The sequence below is a fragment of the Harpia harpyja genome, chromosome 11 (assembly GCF_026419915.1).
Source record: "Harpia harpyja isolate bHarHar1 chromosome 11, bHarHar1 primary haplotype, whole genome shotgun sequence".
In the NCBI taxonomy this organism is placed as follows: domain Eukaryota; kingdom Metazoa; phylum Chordata; class Aves; order Accipitriformes; family Accipitridae; genus Harpia; species Harpia harpyja.
Window position 1 is genome coordinate 32,715,166 of NC_068950.1, and position 24,664 is coordinate 32,739,829.

General features: G+C 40.2%; 1 protein-coding gene and 1 long non-coding RNA gene across 3 annotated transcripts in view; one reads left to right on the forward strand and one right to left on the reverse strand.

Annotated features, from left to right (window-relative positions):
- The first annotated feature begins 1,851 nt into the window (after positions 1 to 1,851).
- On the forward strand, positions 1,852 to 19,979 carry LOC128147685 (uncharacterized). The gene is made up of 3 exons (XR_008237079.1): positions 1,852 to 4,171; positions 13,339 to 13,482; positions 18,239 to 19,979. It is a non-coding gene; the product is annotated as an uncharacterized LOC128147685 (long non-coding RNA).
- Positions 5,113 to 24,664, reverse strand: part of ST6GALNAC5 (ST6 N-acetylgalactosaminide alpha-2,6-sialyltransferase 5) — a 75,260-nt gene continuing 55,708 nt past the window's right edge. Inside the window, exons 3-5 of one of the 2 annotated variants that reach the window (XM_052800520.1) lie at positions 20,342 to 20,751; positions 14,897 to 15,004; positions 5,113 to 7,479 (exon numbers count right to left, since the gene is read on the reverse strand). In XM_052800520.1, coding sequence (XP_052656480.1) covers positions 7,248 to 7,479; positions 14,897 to 15,004; positions 20,342 to 20,751 — 750 coding nt within the window. In that variant the 3' untranslated portion in view covers positions 5,113 to 7,247. The remainder of the gene's footprint in view (positions 7,480 to 14,896; positions 15,005 to 20,341; positions 20,752 to 24,664) is intronic. The other variant, XM_052800521.1, reaches the window with a different exon arrangement.

The window sequence follows — 24,664 nt, forward strand, 5'->3', positions numbered from 1 at the left end:
CGCTTGACTAGGTCCACTGGTTTTGCATGTAGTGGGCATTTTAAGCTTAGGCTCTGTCCTTTCTTTATATCCAGTTCCAGTATAATGGTACTTACTTCCTTTGTCAAATGCTTCGATATTTACCAATGTAGAGCATCACTAAGCATTAGATACTGCTGTTTGTTTTTTAAGTTACTTTCTCTGTAGTGGTTTTTTGTAGCTCAAAATATTATGGCTCAAATTGTGATGATTTTAGGGTCCCCTTACCTCCCTTGGTCTTTATAATGCAAGTGGAATGGCAAATAGGGCCATCAGTGTATCACTGCAATGTACGTTTGTATTTTGTACAGTTGTTTTAAGTACCCTTCTCTGCAGTAGTCCCTATCTTTGAATTGTTTCTGGTATAGGTTTTCTGCACTTGCTGCTGTTGCTCCTTTCTGTATAGCTGCTCCTTCTCTGCAATATCATTTGCAATGGAGTGACGAAGAATAGCTTTTTAGTGTTTTCTGTAATGCTTGTCTACAGATGTATAGCCATACTTTTTAAAAAAAAGATGCTGTAGTGGGAAATGTTCCAATTTTGTCCACCACAAATGAACAGTCCCACTGAATACCAGTAACCTCCTTCAATTCTGGCTTTGTGTGCAGCTTGGTTACAGCAAGGATGCAATGGGGGAAGCATATCCTCGCAGGTTATAAATCTGTTCACTTCTTTTGCCTTTTTTTGTTAAAACATAAACCTAACCTAAACTCTTGCCTTCAACTCAGCCACACTAAATGGTTCCTTTCAGAGTTTCCTTCATTTTGCTATTAACAGCCTCGCATCATGCTGTATGTTTGGATCCTAACTAGTAAGATCCAACTGATCTGATAGCCGTCCTAAAACCTTATAACTTGCTAAGTATGCATTATTCCTTTTATCTTCCCTGTACTTCAGGAAGTATCTAGTATCCTAAAAGCTACCAATGTTATCTTAACAGTTGTCTGGGTTGTGTAAAGAAGCTGGCAGATTTAAATATCACTAGGCATCTCCTAAAGGAGATAAACCTGTTCTGAGAAACCAAATTATTAAGAGGACTTTCCTTGGCTGTTAAAAAGGTTCCAGTCTTGCTCTCCATCTGAGCTAGATGCTTTGACATTGCTTTCAGTAAAATGAGAATGCAGTTACTATTGTTAGATCTCGTGGCTGCCTCGCACATTTTAAGTATGGCAGGACTGTAACTGGGTTTTAGTGTACAAGTTGGTGTTTGCTGGATACAATTTTTTTTCATATTTTTTATTTATCTATTTATTTAGACAAGAGTCTAACTCCCATATCCTGTGTGTATGAGTGACCTATGGTAGATGCCAAGAGAAGAGTACAGAAAAGCAGAGAAAATATATTGTGATATTTTCCTGGGGAATTCTGCTTGTAATCTTAAGCTGATGATGTATCCTCTTAGCCTCAGGTGAGGATCTTCTCTTTTATCCTGTGGTATCATAACTTCTTTGGAAGTCTTTTAAGAGACACCTTGCAAAACTAGGTGTGGAACTCCAAGTGGATGCATCACCTGGATCTTCTTGTTCACTTGCTTCAGAGAACTTTGAAGAACTTTAAATAGATTTGCAAGGCGTGACTTTTCTTACAAAAGCTGCATTACAACTTAGCCAGTATATCTTCTTTATGACTGCTAATTCTGTTCTCTGTTACAGTTTTCCATCCATTTGTCTGGGTTGCTGGGGTTGCTTGTCTGTAGTTTCCTGTCTTTTGTGTCTCCTGATGACTCCCGGTCAAAGGTCAAAGTTCCGCAGTGAACAAAGGACACTGGATGTTGATCATCTGCTGAGTAGTTTCTTTGGCTTGGTCTGGTGTTCAACAGTAGACAACACAAAGAAAGGTCTCCCTCTTCTGCTGGCGGTGCAAGAGTGTGCCCTGTGACAGCTGGGTGCTCTCTTGCTGGCACCCCTGGGAGGCTGCCACAGAAGGGAAGGAGATGCTGGTTCACGGTCTGTTTCCGCACATCTGCATTTGCCATGCAGCCTGTTCTACAGTCAGCCGTGATAAAAGTCACCATCTTTGTTTCCAGTGGTACTGAAACTCTGTCCACACGGTGGTCAAAGGGTAGGTATCATTTGACATTTCATGTTTTGTAGTTTTCAGTGTAGAAAACATTTAACAATCTAGGGGTTTTAATGGTATTTAGCATAAGCAGAGCCACTTTACAGCCATTTTACAAAACATCCTTTAAGTTCTATACTTTTCTGCTTCAATACAGAGAAATTTCTCACCACCTTAGACTCTTGCCCTTTCATATTTCCTAGGTTTTTTTAAAGGAGATTGTCCTTAACAATTTTTTTGCTTCTCTTCCTTGCTCCTTATAAAATCTTGTGATATGCAAGGTACGGTTTTGCAGTAGGCAGCTGGAAACATAAAGCGATCAGTATTAACTGATGCATGAGGAAAGGTGAAGTATTGATAGCTCTAAGGTTTCTGTACTTTCTTCTCTTTTGAAGTATGTTTTGCCATCTTAAAAGTACTTTCACTGTTTAACTGTTTCTTTTTTTATCCCTAAGCTATGTTTTAAATTGAACTAGAAATTGCATCTCCTTGCATCAAATAGAGTACTTAACTTTCATTAGTCAGAGGTGATTATCAGAATTTTTCAGAGTTTTTGTGGCACATGTGATTGATATGTGGAATATTGAAAAGAAACTTCTGCTGGACAGCCATTGCTACTGAGCCACAACTTTCCATTCTGTCAGCTCCAGCCTGACTTTGATCTTCACATTCCAGGGGAATACAGCAAGATAGCACAAACCATGTTTTATTCCTTACTCTTTAGATTCCCCTCACCGCATCCCTCTATGTTTTTCCAGCTATTTTTAGATTCTTGTGTCCTTGCCTCCCTAGAGCTATTTTGGGTAAAAATCACTTAGTTTCCTATGAAATTTGCCTGAGAAATACTGCAGGACAAGACCCAGGTAAGCACCTCCTGCAGAATACTAATTTATACTCCTGTTCATGTGTATGTATATATAATATATGAAATTGCCATTATGTGTTCTACTGGCTAGAGCCAGGGGTAGCTGTCAGCAGACCTGAATCTCTAAAATCTCGTTCCAAGGCTGTAGCTTGGTCTTAGTAAGTTTCTTAACCTCCCCCATCCTCAGTTTCCTTACTCAGGAATAAACAGTATTAACTTGTCTTTCTAAGGTGCTTTAACACTTTGGATGGAAGGTTTTCTCAAAGTGCATCGTGGTTTTGCTTTGTATGGTGATGCTGTTAGCTGGGCATCTTGCAACCATTGTGCCAAAATAACAGAAAGCAATGCTTGTATTTTTCTGTTCTTAGTTGGAGATTTTCTTTATCATTCTGAATTCCAGTTGCACGTATCGCGGCATAAGAGCTGTTGTGGAAGGTGGCAAAGCTGAGCTACAGGAGTGTGTGGACCACACCTGAACGAGACATAAACAGTGTGTGGCAATAATGGGGTAAGATTGTGTGGCTATAATAGTGGAGAAATGTATATAAATTACAGAGGCTGTTAATATGTTTTGGAGAGCTTTAAGGACTTTGTTTAGCTGGTTGAAAGTAGTCGTTCATGATAAAGCAGAACTCATAGCTTCCTTAATGGTTCTCTTGACCTGTTCTCTGGAGCAGTAAGATTTGGAAAGCCCCAGAACCAGTTTGAGCCAGAAAAAGGAGACATAGTAACCACTAGCCTAAAAAAAAGGAAGGAGAAAGAACCCGCCTAGAGAAGAGAAAAAGGAGCCAGCGAGAGAGAGAAGACCCCAGAGCCAAACATTACTATTGGACCAGACTCTGGTGTGAGGGGCAGGAACTTAAGATTGCAAGGGTGGAACTGCCCACGGAATTTAGTGTTTGGGGTCCTGCTCTGGAGGCACACAGCTCAAGCTGTCTAAATTTGTGCTTTTTATTTTGAAGGCCTTGATTAGAGATTCTACGTCGGGGAACCTAGGGTCGAGCCTGAGGGAAGACCCAGCACCCGAGGGCGAGCGTGTGTGAGGAGTCGGAAGGGGCACCTGCTGGCTCGCTGGGGTCGCAGCCTGGGCAGTTCAAGCCTCGGGTGGCTCGTGTGTGACTCCTTGACTGGGGTGGGAATGCTCAGGCAGCGGCTTCTCCCTTAACAAGAGCTATGGTTCTTCGAGATGACAAATAGCTACTCTGACGAAGCCAAGCATAAAAGCATAAGGTATGCAAGGAGTTCAGAACTAAAGTAACATAGATCTTAAAATTGCTGATGTCTGTAAACACTGCTTTGCAACAGTTTTTAATATGTGAAATGATGCACGCTGAAGATCATGAATCGATCAAATTGTAGTGATGGGTGTAACATGACAGCATAAACTAGAGAATGGAAGCAGTGCCTAGTTCGTACTACTTATCTCTGGTCTGACAGCATTTTCCGTCATAAATCTGTTTGGTTTATAACTAGGCCATAAAACCTTACTTCAGGTTGAAATGTCGCAGGATATGCTGCAGTTCAAAAATTGTGCTTTTATAGAAAAATACATCAGTAATTTGTAAATTAAAATTGCAGCACTTTAAAAATTACTTGTATTTCTTTTGCACTCTTATAACTTGTGCTTTTTGGACTGGATTTATATGCTATATAAATCTGTGTGATCAATCCCATTTAAAACTTGCTGTCTCCTTGCCTTCATCAAATTCCTTTTGCAGTGAGTTTTATATATACAGGTGTGACTTGGAAAATACTCCTTCATACTTTTTGTAATCAGATGGGGGAACTTGCTGAAACTTCCACAGGAGGTCGATGAGACTAAAGTTTGGGTTTGTTTTGTTTAAAAGAGTGGATGTGTATAAGGGTAACTAGAACACATAGTTGTTAGAAACTGAAGGAGTATTTACAATCCTTAGCTTCACTCTGTTAGGAGATTTAGTGTCAGTTTATCCCATCTTTCTTCTTCACATTCTTAACGCTTCATCTGATCTACTTGGAATTGACCAGTCTTGCAGACAGGAAACAAGCATGTGGAGCACAACGGAGCCTCGCAAGTCCCTGTGTTTCTCCTGAACACTAAAAGTAGATCGGTGTAGTCTATTTTAAAATGATCTAAACATTGAGCATACACATCCTGCAGCCCTCGATTAATGGAAAAACTAAGAGCTCTATTTTAGAATGACAAGATCTTTTTATTATCATACCACTAATAACAAAAGGATGGTGGCATCAGAGGACCTACTGTGATCTGTACCATCTCTTGCAGTCACATTAGAAATAATCTGTAAATCAGTTTGACAGAGTTCATCAATTTGAGCAATATATGCTGGATACACGCCCCAGTACACATGCTGAGAGGGTCAAATTACCATTAGTTCAAAATCCAGTGTGTTTTTTGTAGAATGTTGTGAAATCAAGTGGAAGGAATAAAACACAATCAGTGACAGAGGGAGAGTTAAACACCGGCTGACAAGAGACAGGTTACAAGCATTTGGCAATAGTAGAGCTTTGCATTCAGTTTGTATGCCGAGTGTGTGTGCCAGGAAGAACACCAAAAGAAAGCTTTTAAGGCAAAATGGGTTATAGTTTCTTGCTCTTCGATAGTGGGGAGGGCTGCAGCAAGGAGCGTGGCTCTTGGAGGCCTGCTCTTCAGGTCCAGGCAGTGTTACAGGGGTAACACTGTTTTGCCCCTGACAGGGCAGTTCGCTTTGTCCCCAGAGAATCAGGGTATCTGTAGGGCAGCTGCAGCTATTGCTATCCAGTTTGGGAAAGAGGAAGACTGTGGGTCATACGTGGGTTTAAATGATAGTAAGTTTGGTCCCAGTTCTACGTATCGCCTCTGAGGTTCAGCTTCTTTGATTTAAGATGTTTTAAGGTAATATCTTTGTTATAGCTTTAGTATTTGTCTAATGAGAGACACCTTTCGTCACCTGAGGTATAATGTTTCATGCAATAGTTATTCTTACTGTTTACTTTGAAGAAATTGGAGATTTAGTATTTGTGAGGCAAAAGGAAAAATAATACCGTAACTGAAATCTTCTTTATTCACAAGCCAAATGTAACGCAGTAATTCACACTGTGAGGTTCCATATATGGCACTAGCATTGTACATCCCCTTTGTTCACAGGGACTCGCCGTGCACGTGTACTTCACGAAAAAAAATGCCAAGTGTAACTCTGCTTTTTTCAAGGGGACAATTTTGTACTGGTGGAACTCTTTTCCCATCCCAACTTCAATGTGATCCAGGATCTCTGAGCTCAGTGATGATCTTGGAACAGTGGAAGGCAGAGATTTTTGCAGGTGCAGTGTTGTAATCTTTTTGGCTAGTATGGCTGGTATTGTAGTACCTGGTAGTTTAACTTTTTGATTTCAGAAATTTGGTCATGTTATTTGAAGCAGTTGTTGCCTGGTTTGTAGTCTGTTGCCTCAGGAGGGCTGCTCCTTCAGCCTCTTGCAGGACTGCAAGAGGCAAACCAAAACACAACCCCTCCAGCCTGAGCCTGGTCTCTTCACTGAAAAGCATGCTGCTATAGCCAGTGATTTTTTTTGATAAACTTTGCCCTCCTTCCTTCCACCCCTAATTAAAAAACAGCAGCTTGAGAGCACAGCAGCAAATGCACATTAATATCAAACAGAATTTTCACTACCATTTTCATATTAACGTGAGATGTCAGAATGTAAAGTTAGCTAGATCTGCACATGGGACCATTCCTGCTGTTAAAGGCTTTATACTGGAATGGAGCCCACAATTTTTAGAAGAAATGCAACATTTTCAGATCAAATATTAATTACATGCTATATAGAATCATATTTTTCAAACAAATTTTATAAATAAAAAGCTAGGCCTTCCAAACCATCAGCAATATTAATTTTGGATTTGAAAGATTATGAAAGATAAACAGCCACGTAACTGTGAATTAGAAAAATACTGGCCTAGGTTGCATAAAAACCTCCATTAAATAAATACTGTAAGTTTTCACTATGAAAATTCAGTGGCATTGTACTTTAAAAAACCATAATGAATTAACCATCCATTAATGATACTCAAGTTGTTATTCACAAATCACATACACATACAGGAAGTCAGATGGCCAAAAAAGGCTATATACTGGATTAATGCACAGTTCGACAGAAAGTACTCTTGATATGCTCTGCTCCTTCATCATAACTTCCTGACTGTTGCTGCAGTTATCAGCTGCAAATCCTGTTACCCTCCTCCTCTAGGTTGTCTTGCTGTCCCAGGAGGTCCAACACCCGAAGGCTGATACAGTAGGTGACTGTGATTGCGGTCTTGTGCATTCATCCCTCAGACCACCGGTTTAATCTCAGGGTGATTTACAGTGAGTGGTTCTGGTTTCCAGTCTGGTTGGAAAAAGTGAATATTGAATGTCCGTGCCCAGTTCTCAAACACTCGTTTCTCTGTGATGAAACGATGATGACTGCCCTTTCGTCCCCGCTCGTGTGAAATGTACATTGTGCATTCATCAGGTCCCAAAGGTTCATAATAATGATAAGGTACTGAAAGATGATTAGGATCCCTGTGGAAGAAAGAAAATAGATGGAAGCCCGAGATGTTCTTTTTTTCCTGATTGAAAAGATGCTATCTTTAATAAACTGATGGGCTCAAATCCACTTTTTCTCCCAGTTAAACCAAATTTCTAGATAGCTGTATTTTTCTTGCATATTTAATACATCAGAATGGGGCAAAGGTGTTTTCTTTGCTCTTTCTGTTGCTCTCCTTTAATACCCTCCTCCCAGTTAAATAAAGGACAGCAGTAGCTCAAAAACAAGGGAGAGTGCTGCAGGGTTGTGTTACTACTATGAAATTTGAAGCAAGCTGCTTAGAAGAGATTTATATCTAGATTGTGACTTGTAAAAAGCCTTGCAGAGGTATTTACTGAACTGGGGGAAGAAAGGGAAGGGGAAGATAGAGGGGAGGTTGTTATCTGTGTCACATCAGCTCTGTTGAACATTCCCAGCACGGTGCACGAGGTTCTGAGTGCACAACTTCAATGAGAGTATCTGCATGCCGGGTCAGTGATACAGTCTGCTGTTGCTGGGTTTATAATCAAACGTCTGATGCACAAATGAGTTCTTTTTGATTTTACAATGGCAACTTTCATGTATCTAAGCTAAAAATTAAAACTGTTCACCCATAGTATTCTTCTGACCCTGTGAGCCCATTGGCATTAACCAGCAGGAGATGAGCACTCGTGGTGACACGTAGGATATGCCAAAGACCGATTAGATATTTAGGATAAAGTTCATTTTAGCAGTTCTAATCTCAATGTTTTGATGTTACATTCTGTAAAAGGCACATTTGTCTTGTAATAAGCCAGAGTGATTCATTCTCCTTTTGTTTTATTCTCTACATTAAACTGTACCCATTATGTTTTTACTTTGGGCCACAGGCATTTTGGGCTGACAAGAACTCATACAACCCTCTCTGTCATAAATTCAAAGACAGATCGCTGTCCGAGACAGAATAACCCAATGGTACTGATCTCCACAGTTGCTACTAACTATTCTGTAGTGGCAGAAAAGTTAATCCAAATATTACCATTTAGTGAAGCCGTGGAACTGCTCTATATTTAAAGCCTGAGCTGAACAGGACCCTAGTACAAAGCAAGAAATCTTGTGCAGATTCAGGGCTGTCAGCTCTAATACAGAGTTGATTATTTTCATCTTGAAGAGCTAATATTTAAGCTCACTTTCAATTGAATGCATCCACTATCTGTCAGTATCCTGTCCTGGTCATTATTTTTACTGTGTAATTCTGTCACCTACGCAATTCTCTAATTTTTCTTATTTTACCATTAACCATATTGTATATGCAGTGGTAACGTATGATATTGCTGCTGCTTTCCATTTGTACCTTAGATTAACGTTTTAATTCAATCAATCTAGCTTCCTGGTAACACAACACAGTGATCAATCTTACAAGACCAGAATAACAATAAAATTACATTTCTAGAATAAGATGGATTCTAAATCTACTGTATATATTCTCACCGGAATACATAAGAGTGAAAAGAAATTCTTCAATACCTCACCTACAGAAAAAATTTGTAATGTAAAAAATAGCCGTCATATAGAAATCTAATAACTTTTTTTAGCTACAACTATTAGACCTTGATCTTCAATTAATTTTTCACAACTTTTTTGATACATTGGACCTCTCATTATAATCTCTTAAATGAATCATTTGTATGGTTACTGTAAATCTAACAGGATACATTTTAATGGGATTTATTTTTTCTTAAGAACTACTGAAGAAATAGGCCTCTGCCTCTCATTCAGACTGCTCTTCCTTTCTGCACTGAAGCTGGATTTTACTTTTGTGTTCTCGAGGGTAAACCTTTGTTGCTCAGTGTAAATTTACTGCTTTAGAATTAGGATTATTAAAGTTGGAATCATATCTCCAACAGACTGAACAAATGCAGTCACAGTGGAAATAAGTTGACTGCTGAGGGCCCAGTACTGCAAAGTGAGCCTACAAGGCTGCTGGCCCCGATACCTCTGGGTAGATTTGGCTGGGATCCTCCCTCTGCTGCCCCACCCCACCCCCCTTTTTTTTTTTATGAAGGCCTGAGTTGGGTTTGCAGAACATGAACTGGAAGAGCAAAAAGCAGGAAATGAATCACTGTATGGCTCTTCCCTATTCCTTTGCTGTATGGTGAAACTAGCAATGGATGATGGTGATAACTGGAATCAGATTTCTCACGGAGGACTTACAGGAACGCTGGTCATTTTTTTTTCTCTCTGCACAAACCCCAAAGTATACAGGTACAAAGGATAGGTGGATCAGACAGAGAGAGGAAGGTGAGAAGGCTTGATAGTGGTCTTCCTTCTTCTCTCTCACTCTGGTAACTTAGTACTTACCTAGGGTTACACTCTTCTGTTGCCTCTGAAGCAACATTCTGAAGCCCATACCTCCCAGTAAGTCCTTTATCTCTTATGTTATCAGTATTCTACCAGTGGCTTTCTCTTTTGAAGACAGAGATTCCGTATTACATCAAAGGCTCTGAAGCTAACACCAGAGTATCCTAAGTGGATGCCCTTAGCTCCGGGCTGTAACAGGCCACTATATTTCATGCAATGTCCCGTCAGAAACAGTGCAGAAACACCTGCTGCACAGGGCCTGGCAGGGGAGAGAGGCAGAGGAGCACAGTCTGGGCACCCTGTTGGGTTCAGGCATCCCCTGATGAGTGCTCTCAAGGCTTGTATGCACATCTACTGGCTGAATTGGAGGTGAATTCAATGCAAAAATGAAAATGCTGGTAGCTTTAGACCTCTCCAAGACTACTCTGCAGCTGATGGGCTTTGAGGCTAAATTCCAAATGTATTTTGGATTTAGGAACACTGAAAGGCAGTTAGATACCTAGGACATTTTGTCTGAAGTCTCGCCTTTCATGGGAGTTCTGGATTCCCCTAGACTGCATGCTAATAAGGTTTGGATTTGAACTCTGGCTTGAGTAACTACACCATAACCCAAATTAACTGTACTGTGTTATCTTCTAACTCTGCAATTAGCTTGTGTCACCAGCAAATGAAATGCATGAGTAATTTCTATTCGGAAATTGCTTGCCACCTCATTTATTAACATTAAAACAGATGCTGTTTTATCACTGACTGATACTGGACATTAATCAGTATTTTGTCAGACTTTGCATGCATATTAATATCACAGCTGGGAGGAATCTAGGAAAGTTCCTCTGTAAAATATACTATACTTCCTGCCTAATAGCCTGCCAGCACAGCAACTGTGTAAGTGCTTGTACCCAATGTCAGTCATCTACCGTTTGCCACTTCAGTGCACATTTTCCCACAGATGGTATCCACCCACAGTGAAAGCTGAAAATACAGCAAACAGTGTTTGCCTCAAAAGAAACAAGGCAGAAAAACAAGACCAACCTATACCACGTTCTGGTCAACCTTTACAAATGAAGAGCCATTATAAATCAACCCACTAAAACCATATGGACTCACACGCTTTGTAAAATAATTTGCATTTTGAAATTTTGAAGGGTGACTAAAGTGTCATTAATATGTTGAGTGATGGGCAAGGTGCTGTGCCAGGACTATGAAGAAAGATTTCTGGATCATTTTTTGCCTTCTATGCTCAGGATCCCATTTCCTTGACCTCCATACTAGCCCTGTTTTCCAAACCATTTATGCACTTTGTCATTAAGTTATTATGGTAATGAGGTGAGATTCAGGTATATGGACCAAAGGGCATGACTATCTCCCATACAGTTTACAATCCTGTGAGCACCCTTCTTCCATCAAGCCCCTGATAAGCCCCAGGAAATGTAACTAGCACAACTGCTTCTTTGCACTTGATTTAAAGCAACTGAAAGTGGAGAGAGGGAGGTAAGAAAACACTAGATTTAAAAGCTGTACCCAAAGGAACAAATTAAAGGATTTCAAATGCCAATTTTCAGGCAAATTATCACAGATGGGAAATGGCCTGGCAGTCAAATGAGGATTCTTACAGGAAAATGATCTGGCTGCATAATTGGAGCAAAAATTATTCATATTAGTTAAAATCAGGCTCAGAATTAAGTTTGTAAGTTTCTGTGAGTTCCAGAAGGCCCATGAAGAGGAGGGGCTGTTAAAGACGGCTCTTCTCACTAACACCTTGAGTTTCCCTTGTGTGCCTGAGTACCCAGAGATACCTGCAAGGAACCAACCTCTCACTGCTGCTGACACTCCAGTGGACAGGAATTGGGAGTTACTACAAGCCGCATTAAGGCTTGTCTGTGTCCTTCCCGCCGATGCTGCTGAGCAGCCACTAAGAAAAGCAGCAGCATTGCAATGCCTTCAGGAATTGTGGTGCTATCTGTGCACCACATTCTGACTGCTGATGTAGGGAGGCAAGGGGAAAATCCTTGATGTCCCAGTTCAGGAGTGAGTCCTGTGCATACAGCAGGCTGCCAAAGGGAGCTCAGAGAGGGAAATGCTTCCCATCTGGGGTGCTAGTTTGCTCATCCCTGGGCACTGAAAAAAAAAATACAGCAAGATGGCTTGTCTTTCTTGCAACAAAAGAGTGAGAGGTGCACACACTCTCCAAAATCTTTGCACTGTGCATGGAAGCATAAGCTTTCATCTTATTCTAGAATGTGCAAGTCAGATGTATTTAACAGCATGAGAGCAATATCAAAGCCCTTAACCCTTACTACAGCATAAATCTGTGGCAAAGTAAAGGGATTTGATATTGCATATAGCTTTGCTGTAAAGTACTAGAAATTTATAATAATCAGGTTACCAATTCCGGTTCAGCTATAAAAATCAATGTCCAGTGAAAGTAAATAGAAATGAATCTAAAAGATGTTTGTTGCAATTAATAGTGACAAATCTTTTAGTCTGTACTCCAGACTCCTTCACTAGACTATTTTTCCTGCACGGGTGGGAAGCAATTTGGTTAATGATCTTAAGCTAATAATTTGTAGTAGAATCAACAGTATGATATTCACAATACCTTTGAGATGTCCTTCATGTTACAGATGTGATACTAATTTAGTTCCATGACAGTGATCACCCACACCCATTACTTACTCCACAAATTAACACTTAAAAAATAATGGGTATCTGCTGAAGTTGTAAATTTGGTGATACTAACTCTGAATAGAAATAAGAGTATTTTTTTTTTTAATCTTAATGATTCTTCAGTTGCATAGCAACTAAAGTACCTATACCGTTTTGCACACGGATGAGAGAGGTAGGGTGGGGGTTTTTTTGTTGTTGTTGTTTTGGTTTGGGGTTTTTTTTTGAATGGTAGATTTGTATTTTGTCTGACTGAAAACCAGGAAATATGGCTTAAAATCACAGAATCTTTCTTTCTGCTATTCTATTTTGCTGTCTTATTTCTTTGAAAGGAAGCACTGTTTAACTTCTTAATGAGTGGCTGAAGAGCAAACTAAAAACGTTAACTGTATTTGTGGCAAGGTGTTCCTTTCATACATCTTCATGTATAGCTTCTTCCAGGCATGGCAACTACAATTTTCCCCTTCATCATCTGGGGAATAAACCCGAAGTAAAGACACTTTATATTATTTTGATTAAGAAATGACCTTTTACCTTTTTATGACCAGGTGAGTATACCTTTATGTTAAGATTTTTTTATGCAAGCTGTAAGCATTATTGCTTCTCTCAATGGTAGGCTTGATTAAAACCTTTCTTGTGTTATAATTTAATATTATGTCTGTCTGATTTCAGTGTATCAATTCTATGAAAGCCTTTCATATGGTCTCAGTGACAATTTTAACCTCTCTTAAAAACAGTTTTGTTTTGTTTTTTTTTAAATTATGTATATGTATCTAAACTAATCTGACTTTGCCTGAAAAGTTAGGATTGAGCATTGCTATGCAGTGAATTGCTGTCTTCTGCATTTTTAGATCATCAGTTTATTTAAGAATTACTTCTATGTGCCACTGAAATACAGCCACTTCTGAAGACAGACAGACCAGCCACTTACAGAAACTGAAGTGTGTCTCGGCCAACTGAAATGACAGGGGAACTGAAATGCTGTGCTGTGGAAGGTATTTATGTTGTCTGGAGTATCTGATCTAGTTTGTTATTTTCCTTGGAGAATTCATGATGAAATCTGGCAGTACATCACAGCATTTATCATCAGTGTTTTGTTATAATTTGTAGAAATTCTCATGAAGTGGAATTTAGTGTTGACATTTTATACTGTAATTTCTTCAGGGATTTCTACTGTTGGCCCAGGACAAATGCAGATTCCTGAATGATCCTTTTCAGTGCTCAGAAGAAAGTCAAAGCAGTCCTGCTCTTTGATAGATGAGCTAACCTATCACTGCAGCCTTTCTCCCCTTGCCCCTGAAAGGCATCTTGAATTAGTCCATGAACCAGACTTCAGTGAGATCACTAAATTTGCAACAGAAAACTCAAGCGAGTACTTCTTGGTGAAGGGGATTCGTGAGCAGGTGATGAAACGTTACACTGATGCCTGCCATCAGTACAGACTGCCATTACTAGCTCTGTGCATTACTGGGTCTCCTAACAGTGCAAATGGGATCAGGACTAGGTGTGGGCGCATAACCATGTTTTTCTGAAAGGCCGGAGTGCTAGGCCTAGTAATGGATGGACAGGTGATATTTAAGTCAGCATAAAGATTGCTGATGTAAAACAAATTTGTGTGAATTTATAGTGGATCAGTACTTTGCATCCTGTGGCCAATGTGATCTTGGTCCAGTACCAGAAGTCCTGAAGACTTTCCCTATATCCCTGATCCATAGTGGGAAAACTTAACCAGGGCCTTGGGTCCCAGTCCTGAATATGGCTGGAGGCACAAAGTAGCTGTAAAATGTACACAAGCTGTTACTTTATAAAACAGCGTGAAGGGGTCACATGGCTTCCACTGACAGAATTTGTGTGCTGCTTCTACTGCTTGTGGCCCACACCCTGCATGCCCAAATGCATGATTAAAGGACTGGGGGATTTTTTTTGGTGGGGATTATTTAGGAAGCTAGTTTACTGGAAGATTGGGATTCATGTGACAGAGATAAAACAATCTTAATCTGAGTTGCATAGAAAGTTCAGTTTAGAAACTAGTCACTGTGAGAACTCTGTTCCTCTATTAACTGGGGGGAAACTTTAAAAACAAATCGAAAGTAACGTTTTCTAGTACTCCTTTTTTCAGATTAATTTCATGCCAATTATTGCATTACTTTTAGCTGATAAATATTCAGAGACTAAAAGAAACCAACAAGATGGATTAATTCTCCCACACTACAAACAAAATTTTTAAATATTTTATATAACATAATTAAATGCTGTTTGTTGTTTTCACAATCAGATCTTGGGACATGTTAATTAATTGCTTTAAGAGGACTGAAGACATGTTGCAGAGAAAAAAACCTAAAAGATTCAGATATTTATCTGTAATGTTCAACCTTGTTGGCTAATAATGGTTGCAAAAATAAATCCTACCTGCAGAAATCCGGTGGCACCATGCCATAAACATTTATCCTGTCACAGAGCTCTAATGCGATAGTCATTGTGAACCAGCCCGTGCTAAGCCAAGTGTTGGATATCTTCCTGAAAGCAAAAACATAATTAAGTTTCTAGGCTGACAAATAATTCTTGAGATATCTGAAGCAATTTCTGGGCATTTTTTTCATTCTTGTGAAAGGTTATGAAAATTGGGCAACCAAGACTACTTTGATCGTTCATCTTTTAATGGTTTTGCTAGTGTCTTCTGTCAGTAGACCAATCTATGAGAAACTGCCCTTGCTGTAATTAATTTTGGGCACAGCAATGTTAATATTTAGCTGACCTTTTGGCAGGTTTACTTTAAGTGACTGAAACTTCATGTCCTATATTTACATTCTTCTGCTAGTAATCTATATACATCTATAATCACTTAATGAAGCTTACACACTAAGTGCTCAGGAAGACGCATCATGGGGGATGAAGACGGCTGCTTAAAATGCAGCCTCCCACAGCATACAGAGGAGCCTGTCTGTTGGAGCAAGATCTGGCCTCAAGTGCTTGGTCTAACCATCTTTCCTCCCACCCCGTCCATGATTCGGTTTCTAGAAGCTCCCACCCACTCACTGTGACTGCTGGCAGGAAACTCGTAGTTAGCTGCATCTATGCCTGTCCCTTACCCAGCCTGGGAGACCTTCATCCTAGGTGCTACCCCTCTGCCTGCCCGAGTCCCATCCCTGCCTGGTGGGACCTCTGAACGTGAATGACAGTGCTGCAAGGGAGCCCTCTAAGGCAGCTCCTTTCCTGGCATTCTCTGCAGGCTGGGAGAAATCTTCAAAAGAAGCACAACTGATATCAGCATTATTTATGCAAAATAGGAGATATCTCCATGTAACTGCTCACAGATGTAAGACGTTTACAAGACATGCTTAAATTTTGCACAGGTTCTTATCTGCAAAATGGCAACAGTAACATTTCCTAGCATTTGCTTGTCATTGCTGTTTAGGGTGTAAGAGCTGGGCACTATAATGGTTACTGGTTGTCTGGCACATGCACTGGAAGTCCCAGTCCTGTGTTAAGTTCTTGCACTGTCCCTACACCAGCAGAGAGCTGGCAGTTTTGGGACAGGAGGGTCAAGAAAATGCCAGTGAGGAGCATGTCTTAAAGATGTCATAAAGGCATATTTAGGGGCAGCCGTACGGGACCAAGTCAGGCACCTCTCTTAGAAATGGAGGCACATAAAGTCAGGTATTTGCTCCAAAGAAAACAAGTTCACTCAAAGGTCTCCTTTCAAATACTGTTAAAGGAGACAGCAAGTCTCCCTAATGGCTCCTCAGCTAGAAAAGTCCTGCAGGAAGAAGTTCAAGCTTGTGTCATTTGCGACCCAAAAAGGCCTCAGATTCCTGATGACAGCCTGTCACAGTGACTGGCTCTCCTTACATCTCTTACTAAAGCTGAGGCACTGTGAGAGCAAGTGCAGGCGCTTGGATGGCTTATGCGCTGTGTCAGATTGTACTAATATGGAACACACATTAACCCCATTCCACCACACCTATATCTGCCTGACACCTCAAAATTTTGTGACACCCCCCCCCCCCCCAAAAGCAGCACAGCAGAGAACATGAGGTTCTCATCAAAGCAGTCACCTGGGAATCCCAGGTCCTGAGCCCAGTTCTTTTACAGTTTACCCAGTGATAGCAGAATGCACAACAGTCCTGGAAGCGGGGACCTGAAGTCAGAACAGCCACTGCAAGCAAGGGCCAGCAGGCAACAGCCCACCATACAGCTTCCCAAGCTAATGCTAAACAAGCTGGTTCCAAGTAGGTCACCTACAGGGCGGTAGGAGGGGGATGTTTTGAGCACGTCAGATTGAGGAATGCCTTGTACCAAGGTTTCCGATTTCCTCAGTGAATTAGACTATTGCAAAGCAAAAAAACAAGTAGTGGTATCAGTGCTGGTTGCTTAAAAGGCACTTCTAAACATAAGGGAATTCTTTAACCAAAAATGCCTGAAGGATGCCGGGTAATTTGTCCTGTCCTTTGTGGGTTACCTGGTAATGTATGAACTCGTGAAACGTACGTTTTTACTGCTCCTGACATATAGACTTTCAGGCTAAGCTAGCATTTGGAGAATAACATGATTTAAGCATCTCATTAGTTCCAATTATGGGGCCTTATTTATTTTCTGAATTTGCACTTAAGCTTGGGGGTGGTGGTGCAATTTGTCACAATGTCATAGCTGGGTCATAAGCTCAGCAGAGGCCTTCAGGCACTGCAACAATACAAAACAGTAAATAATAATTTTTGGCTCAAAATTATTAGGAAAGGGAAAGGTAGGGAAAAGCCTAAAAAATTTGCTTTCCTGCCACTTGAGAGTTTCTGAGCCTATGAACCGCTAGGTAATTCAGGAACATGTTCAGGCTAAGAGTACTTTGGAGCTTGCACAAGGCCACTGTTTTAGGTTCCTAAGACCTCATATTCCAAAACCAAGGGAGCAATTATATCTAGACCATGACCGAAGTGGCTGGGCTTTGCACAGGTCAGGCAACCCAGCTAGGCTGTCTGCTGAGTTAGTTTTCTTTTTGCTTACACACACTTACGCTGTAATTTAGTGTTTTCAATAAACAGGAGAATAACTGAATTTAAATAAACTAGTTTAAAAGCTAAACAATGAAATAATGATTTAAGAACTTACTCAAGTACCACTTTGGCCTCTTTAAATACCATGTCTGTAGGACAGCAATATAGAAACAGGGTTACAGTGTCTTGCCTTTTCATAAAAGATCTGAACAAGAGTCCAACAAAAGAATACTGTTTTTATACCTAATCAGCTGTAATGAAAGAATATGAAGAACTGTCATGTGCTTATTAGGGGAAATTATCAGATATTCTTTTACATGATGAACTAACACACTGTGCTGATAATTCTGTAGTGCACACTAAATTACAATTAAAGGCCTTTCTGCTCCACCAAAATCTCATTTATAATCTCTATGGAAATACTCTTCCTGCAGTTATTTCATTTATGCTTCCTTTATCTAATTACTATAATATTGGTTCTGAATCGTATTTTCTTAATGTACCCTTATTCAATTATAAAGTTATTTTCAAGTACAGTTACTTTATAATACCAAGTATATTACTCTGCATCCTTTGTCATTCGCCATACTATTTAACTGGCAGTGTTTTCTGAAGGTTTCCCTTCATTTCAAAATCAGCTTTTTTTCAAAAAGCACGATACATCCAATTACCTTTTTTCTCATCATTTTCAAGACAGAAATGAATGGTTTGATTATTGCAACCTTTCAATCACGCTTCTCTCTCCCTCCTTTGTTTTTTGCAGGCACTAATGTCAAGAGCTCAGCAGAAACATCCCAGGGAACAGCAACATTCTGGGCTGTACAATGTTCTGCTCCTGTCCCCACAGCTACATAAATTTTTCTCCATTACAAATTCCTTCCTACCCATGTTTCTTTTCATCTTTCCTCTGTTTTTCTGTGCTGCCTATTCATTTATTTTCATCTCCCGTTTTAATCTTCTTAGTCCTTCAAATATGCTGTATGTGCCCTCTAAAGGAGCGGTTCATACACAGCAGAGCCTGCAATTTCTTAAAAGCAACAGGACCTGTTCATGAGGCTGAATTTTGCTAGCATCCAAGTGCCCTTGATTCACACTGGGAGTTCAGGGTGCCCATGACTGAGTCCACTATAAACTTGTTACAATGTCATTAATGTCTCAAATGCCTTGAGAATATTTCAGGAGCCAAGACTGAGCCTGGTGCCTGTGCAGAAAAAGAAATGCTTTCATCACATGCACAGCTATATGCCTCTTGCTCCAGATGGGTGATGCAGAACCAGAAAGAGCAGCTTGCCTGAAACTGCACAGCAAGTGTCAGGAAAGGAATGGGACCCTGGCTCCCCATGGCAGAACTGGCCAGACTGAAGCAGAGGAGGTAAACTGTTCCTCAAAACTAGGGACTGCATGTGGCCTAACACTGAAAGAGTAATCCAGGAAAGGAGATGGCAGTGTGCATTCCTTGTGCACAGGGTCTGACTCTTAGGGCTGATGGTGGCCCGTGCTACAGTGCAACTACAGCTTTGTTAATTTTCATGCCTTTGAAAATACTGGGCATACAGATAATCCTTTGCACTTTTCTTGAAGGGTTCAAATGCTTAATTCACCTTCTCACTTTGCTCTACTCTGGGTGAACAGACTGTAACACATCAGAACTGGCAGGGTATCCCCCCTTGTTATCCTTCCTTCTTGTTCTGGCAGAGGCAGAGTCTCTGGCAGAGACTTTGAGGATGAAGAGAAAAGGACCTTTAATGGTAAGAAACTGACCAAGTTACTGTGTGCTCTAGTGCTAGCGTGCATCAATCAAGATCTCAGATACGTAGTTTGACCCACTATAGCTGAACAGGGTTCTGCAAGCAACCATGTGGTGTATGACAAAGGCAGCAAATGCCAAGCAAAGATACAGTCACCGTCAGCGAAGAGGATACAACAGTTTCCTCTAACACCGGTTCTGCCTTTGTTGTGCAGCCCAGAAAAGAAAAGTCCATGCTCTTGAGTCCTACCTGTCCACAACAGGATCGAGCCCAGCTCCAAGCTTTGGTGTGTATGTATAGTATTTGTGAAGCTAGAAAAAATCTCATCATGAGTTACTGCACAATAAACCTACCTCTTCATTTGTACCTAAGTGGATACCCTGTTCCATTTTTACAGCAGCATATTTTGTAAGTAAAAAATAGGAGTTCATTAAAAATAGATGTATTTCTTGCTAGGAAGTCTTTGGTTTAAATGCCCATTTTCAAACATTATATATGAAAATGCTCAAGTCCTGCAGTGGGTCACTTACTAAAAATTTGATTTGAAGATCAGCCTACAAGTCATAAACAGTCTCATAAAGATATAACTATCATAATAACTTTCCTTTTCCCAGTTGGAAATACAAGATGAACTGTTCTGAAGCACCTAATGTATGACTAATGTTTATTTGTTTTACAAGAAGCTTTACAGCTGCAGTGTTCCAAGAATGCTTAAATTCAATAAACAGCTATTATAATTCACTGAATGGTGGCATTTCCTCTATAAGAAAACATAACCTATCCATTCTGATTTTTCAGAATCAGTAAAAAAACTTTCAGGTATATTACCCCAAAGTGAGATTTAAACAGCTCCTGCCTCCTTGGCTGTATAAACAGTACATCCAGATTCTGGTATTCTAAGTTGATAAGGCAATACTGCATACAAATTATTTTGATGCCTATTTTTTACTTAAGTTACAAGTGATGTTATTTGGTATGTCATACCATACTGCAAGTCATGAGGCAGACGATTTAATGGGTGTGATGGTCCCTCTGAGCAGATCTGAAATTGGTATATATAAACTACATTATTTTACTACTGTATGACAACCCCCAAATGTATCCACATAAGTTCTCACCTGTCTTTCCCAGTTTCCCGTTTAAAAAGGTCATCAAATTGAAGCATCTTGTGGCGAGAAATCATATACGCTTTTAATTGAGGCAGTATCTGATTCATCAGCTGCAGGTTATTATACACCAAGCCTTTACCATCTCTCCTCATGTAGCTGCTAGGACCCCAGAAGATAAACACAGCACCGCGGCTCATATTTAAGAGTTCGTTGCGATTTCGCAAAATCCTCTGAATACTGGAGTGTGCAATGACTCGAAGGCTTGTTTTGTTTCCAACATCTTTTCCATAACCTCGAGTAGGTGCATCATTCATTCGTATTACACACTCTGTCTCGTCGATTCTGTCACCTTGTTTACTTCCCAGAAGGTGTCCAGAGCTGGTTACCAACGCACAACTCTTGCAGTGCATTTTTAAAGGCTGCAAAGACATACATACTTCAAAATTAGCTGTAGACTTCTTCCCATTCACTACATGATAACTATATTTTTACATGTACATAGCATATTTTACAGCAAAAATCTCAGAGGATTTTACATAAATCTCTCCCAGCAGTCTTCCCAAATAACTGGGGACACATTACCTGTACATTTTGTAGGTGGGGAAAATGTGGTATAGGTATAGCCCTTAAAGTTCCTCTGTGGGGTTAAGTCTACTGTTTAAATCCTCCTTTCCACTGCTGGTTCATATACAGTAATCGCAACAGCTTCTATACTGTTCCCAGCTGCTTAGGATTGTACTTCTTCCACTTGCCATAAATGAGCTATAATTGTAGTATTTTTGATTCTTCCTCTTCCAATTTTTTTGGAAGTCCTCATAAGCACAGATGTGAATAGCTTTTCAACCTTGGGGTCAGGACATTTTGCTAAGGGAAGAAAGTTATACCTTGGTCCGATCCTTCCATGCTGTTTCCAAGTTGGTGCCATAACCACTGCAGTGCTCTCGTACCTCCTTTGTGGTTCAACAGTCAGAGCTGGTCATTAATGTCTGATGGTGAGTTGGTGCACTGAACTTTTTCTAGCCTGTCAGGTCATGTTTAAATGTTACACAGTAAAATGGAACAGGAGGTGCCTTAAGTGGCTGACCTAATGGAGTCGGGAGAGTAAACCAAGCTTTCATGAAAATGAAAATGCATGATAGATTGTATTACTGAAGTATGCCACCAATATAGAAATCAATAAGAGTATGTAAGTGTATCTGCTGCTCAGCATGAGAACTAAAAAGGGGCAAAGGGTTAACAGTATCCCCACAGTGCTACTTTCTAACAAGAATACAATAAACTGGGAGGTAAAGACTGCAGGTGTGCCTGGGTGGCCCTCCATGAAACAGTATCTTGCAGCATTTAAGACCCATAACATCAGATTACAGAACATACGTGGTGTGTATCTTACTGTTTCTTTGGGGGCGGGGGGGCAAACAGACTGAACTGTGGTTGCTCACCGGTCTGAGGTTCCTTGGAAGGCCATTTTGGTTCATGATCATCTTGATCTACTGATCTTCCTCCCTATGTATGTCCACCAGAATTTTATTTTCATCGTTAACCATACAGAATGGCATTCCAATACTTTCCTGGTGAGTAACAAACAGGCTTGTTTAATTCCAGAGGCTCCAAATTGGACACACAACATGCTGAGAGCAGTTGTCTCCTGCACTGTGGCAGTGGCCTCATCCTGTAGTATACCAAGGAGGTGACAGTATTCATTGGCTCTGAAGAGCGCTAGCAACCTAAACCCATCTTTGACAATAAGGGCCTCGGCACCTCAAGATCAAACCCTGTGGCTCTGCATGGCAGCTCGTAGTTGACACCATTACAAACATAGCATGTCTCCAGGTGTAAACTTGGTGGGTTTATTAGCAATGAGGAGAAGTTACGGTGACGTGTAATTACACTTAGTATCAAACACGTGTATATAGCAATCAAACGAGTAAATCAGTGTGCAGTAAGGCACACCTTAAAACTCTAAAGCTGAAAAGAAGACATCACCTAGGTTTGAGATAATCTCAGTCCCATGTTTGAAAATGCTTTGGCTCCTAGTATTTGAAGAGGGTATTTTACTTAAGTAACTTCTTTTTAATTTTGAAGGTAGTAAGTGGTTGCAGTCTGAGCTTTTTTTCTATGAGAATAGCTAGTGAATGATGAAGTGCTTTTTAATTAAAGACAAAATAACTAAACTATACAATTTGCATAATGATATAACCAGTAAGCTTTGTATCTCCATCTTCCCTAAACAACAAAGTCTCTTTTCTTTCACATATATGGTTTGTAATCCAGAGCTAATGATATGGGTAGAAATGTTCATGCCTTTGTGAGCCAAGGTTCCTAATGCAGTATTTACATGCATTTTCCTTTAAGCTTTCATCTGCCACTTTGATGAATTACCTAGCAAAATGCTCTAAGGTGAACTAGCTGCTCCACCATCATGCTTGGGAAAGCAAGATGAAGTGCTAATGAGGTTAAAGGAAATGTAGTCAGCACCATTGTTAACTTACATGGGTTTGAATATCCACACAGCAAGACATTTTCACCTAAACAATCTCTGCTGGTTTCTGGCCTACTGATCTACAACTTACTTGTTTCTTTTAAAAGTCTGTCAAAGAGTCCATCCTTAGGAAACAAGGGCAACCATCAGTGGAGCTGTGGAAACTTCGGGAGGGAGGGGATGTCAACATTTGCTAGATGATAAACATTAACACCCCCCAAAACATCTGTCCCAGATCTTGTTTGAAAACTGTTCCTTCTGGGAAAAAGTCTTTAGACTGAAACATTCAGGTATTGCCTAGCTACTTCTTGAATGATGCATGGGGGCTGAGCCAGTGTAGCTGCTCCAGGCAAGTCATTTTCAGTCACCTCACTCAGATTCTTTCAGTTGAAGTCTACAAAACTCGCACCTAAAAATTGTCAGAGGAATTCACAGCCAACAGCCACAACATTCTCATACCAGCTGTTTATAATGCTTTGGCAATATTGAAAGCAAGGGGGGGAAAAAAGCTATCGGCTGTAATATCATCTCATTGGGAGGCAGTGGTTGCACCAGAAATGTCATCTACTTAAGCAATAATGATGGAGGCACAAGGCAGTTCTTTGGGATTGATGACCAGCTGGGAAAAGTTGATGGCCTGAGAATAACCAGGGGCCATTAAGCCAGAAGAACATTAACTCCACAGAAAGCTCTGTGTTACAGTAATTATTACAGTGGTAGTTGGAAAAAAAGGCAAACCAAAAAAAAAAAAGCAAACTTATGACATCTGAGTTATATTTTAGGTAGGCGATGCAACCCTTCCTTCGCGAGCCTCGCTTCAAAATGCCCAGAAAAGGGATACGGTGAGAGGTAGGTCTGAGTTTTATGGCATCTGTATTAATTACCTTGAAACGTAACATATCATCCATGCAAAAGCTGCTGACATTTAATCATGCCCATTGCCAATAAGCAGCCACAGTTTCATGTGTACCTGAACTACACGTACAGCACCTTGCACAGCATAGCAGAACATGTGGCTACTTCTACAAGTCAGACATATCAATACTTAGGGCACTAAGAGAGTGAACAAGCCAAGTATCAGCCAAATAAATTGCCCAAATTACCTCTCAGTTCCAGTCACCTAAAAATATTTATGGGGAGAAGGAGAATAGACATTACAAGACAGCAAGCTCACAGTGCTAGAACCCCAGAAGACGGCAAAATCAGCTGGTGGTTTTCTGGGATAGACGGGCTATCCCAAGGGAATGAAGGCAGCAGGTGAACCTTGCTAGGTTCTGGTAAACCCTGTAACAGCAGCTTAGTGGCCATAACAAATGAGTGCAACCTTGCACTGCTCTAAGTATCATAGGCCAAACTGACTCGTGGCAACTTTCACTTAGATATATAGCCCAGTAAGTGCTGCTGCTGTATCATATACGTCTGATTTGTATAATACCAACAGACAAACAGAAACAAAAAACAATGTCACAGTTGTTTCTGTATTTTCCAATTTGAGGCAATCTAATCTACTCTGTTACTGACTTTAAAATCTGTGTTGTCCAATGACAGAAAAATGTTATTTTCACACACTTTATTGCTCAAAAAAAATCAATGGAAAAATGTTATTCCTGATTCAGAATATGTTACTCTTAGATATAATTATTTTCTTTGTGATGAAATAAAATGATCGATTTTTTTTTTCTTACAGAAGTCTTTTGATTTCAAAGCCAAGCTTTAGAAAACAAGACAATTCCCTCCAGTAAAATCACGAACACTGGAAAACACACTTTTTTCCTATACTGAGTACTTAATGACCTACTTTCAAGACCCCTGGGTTCAGATCATTCCATTATCAGTAGTATAAAAGTTTCCTT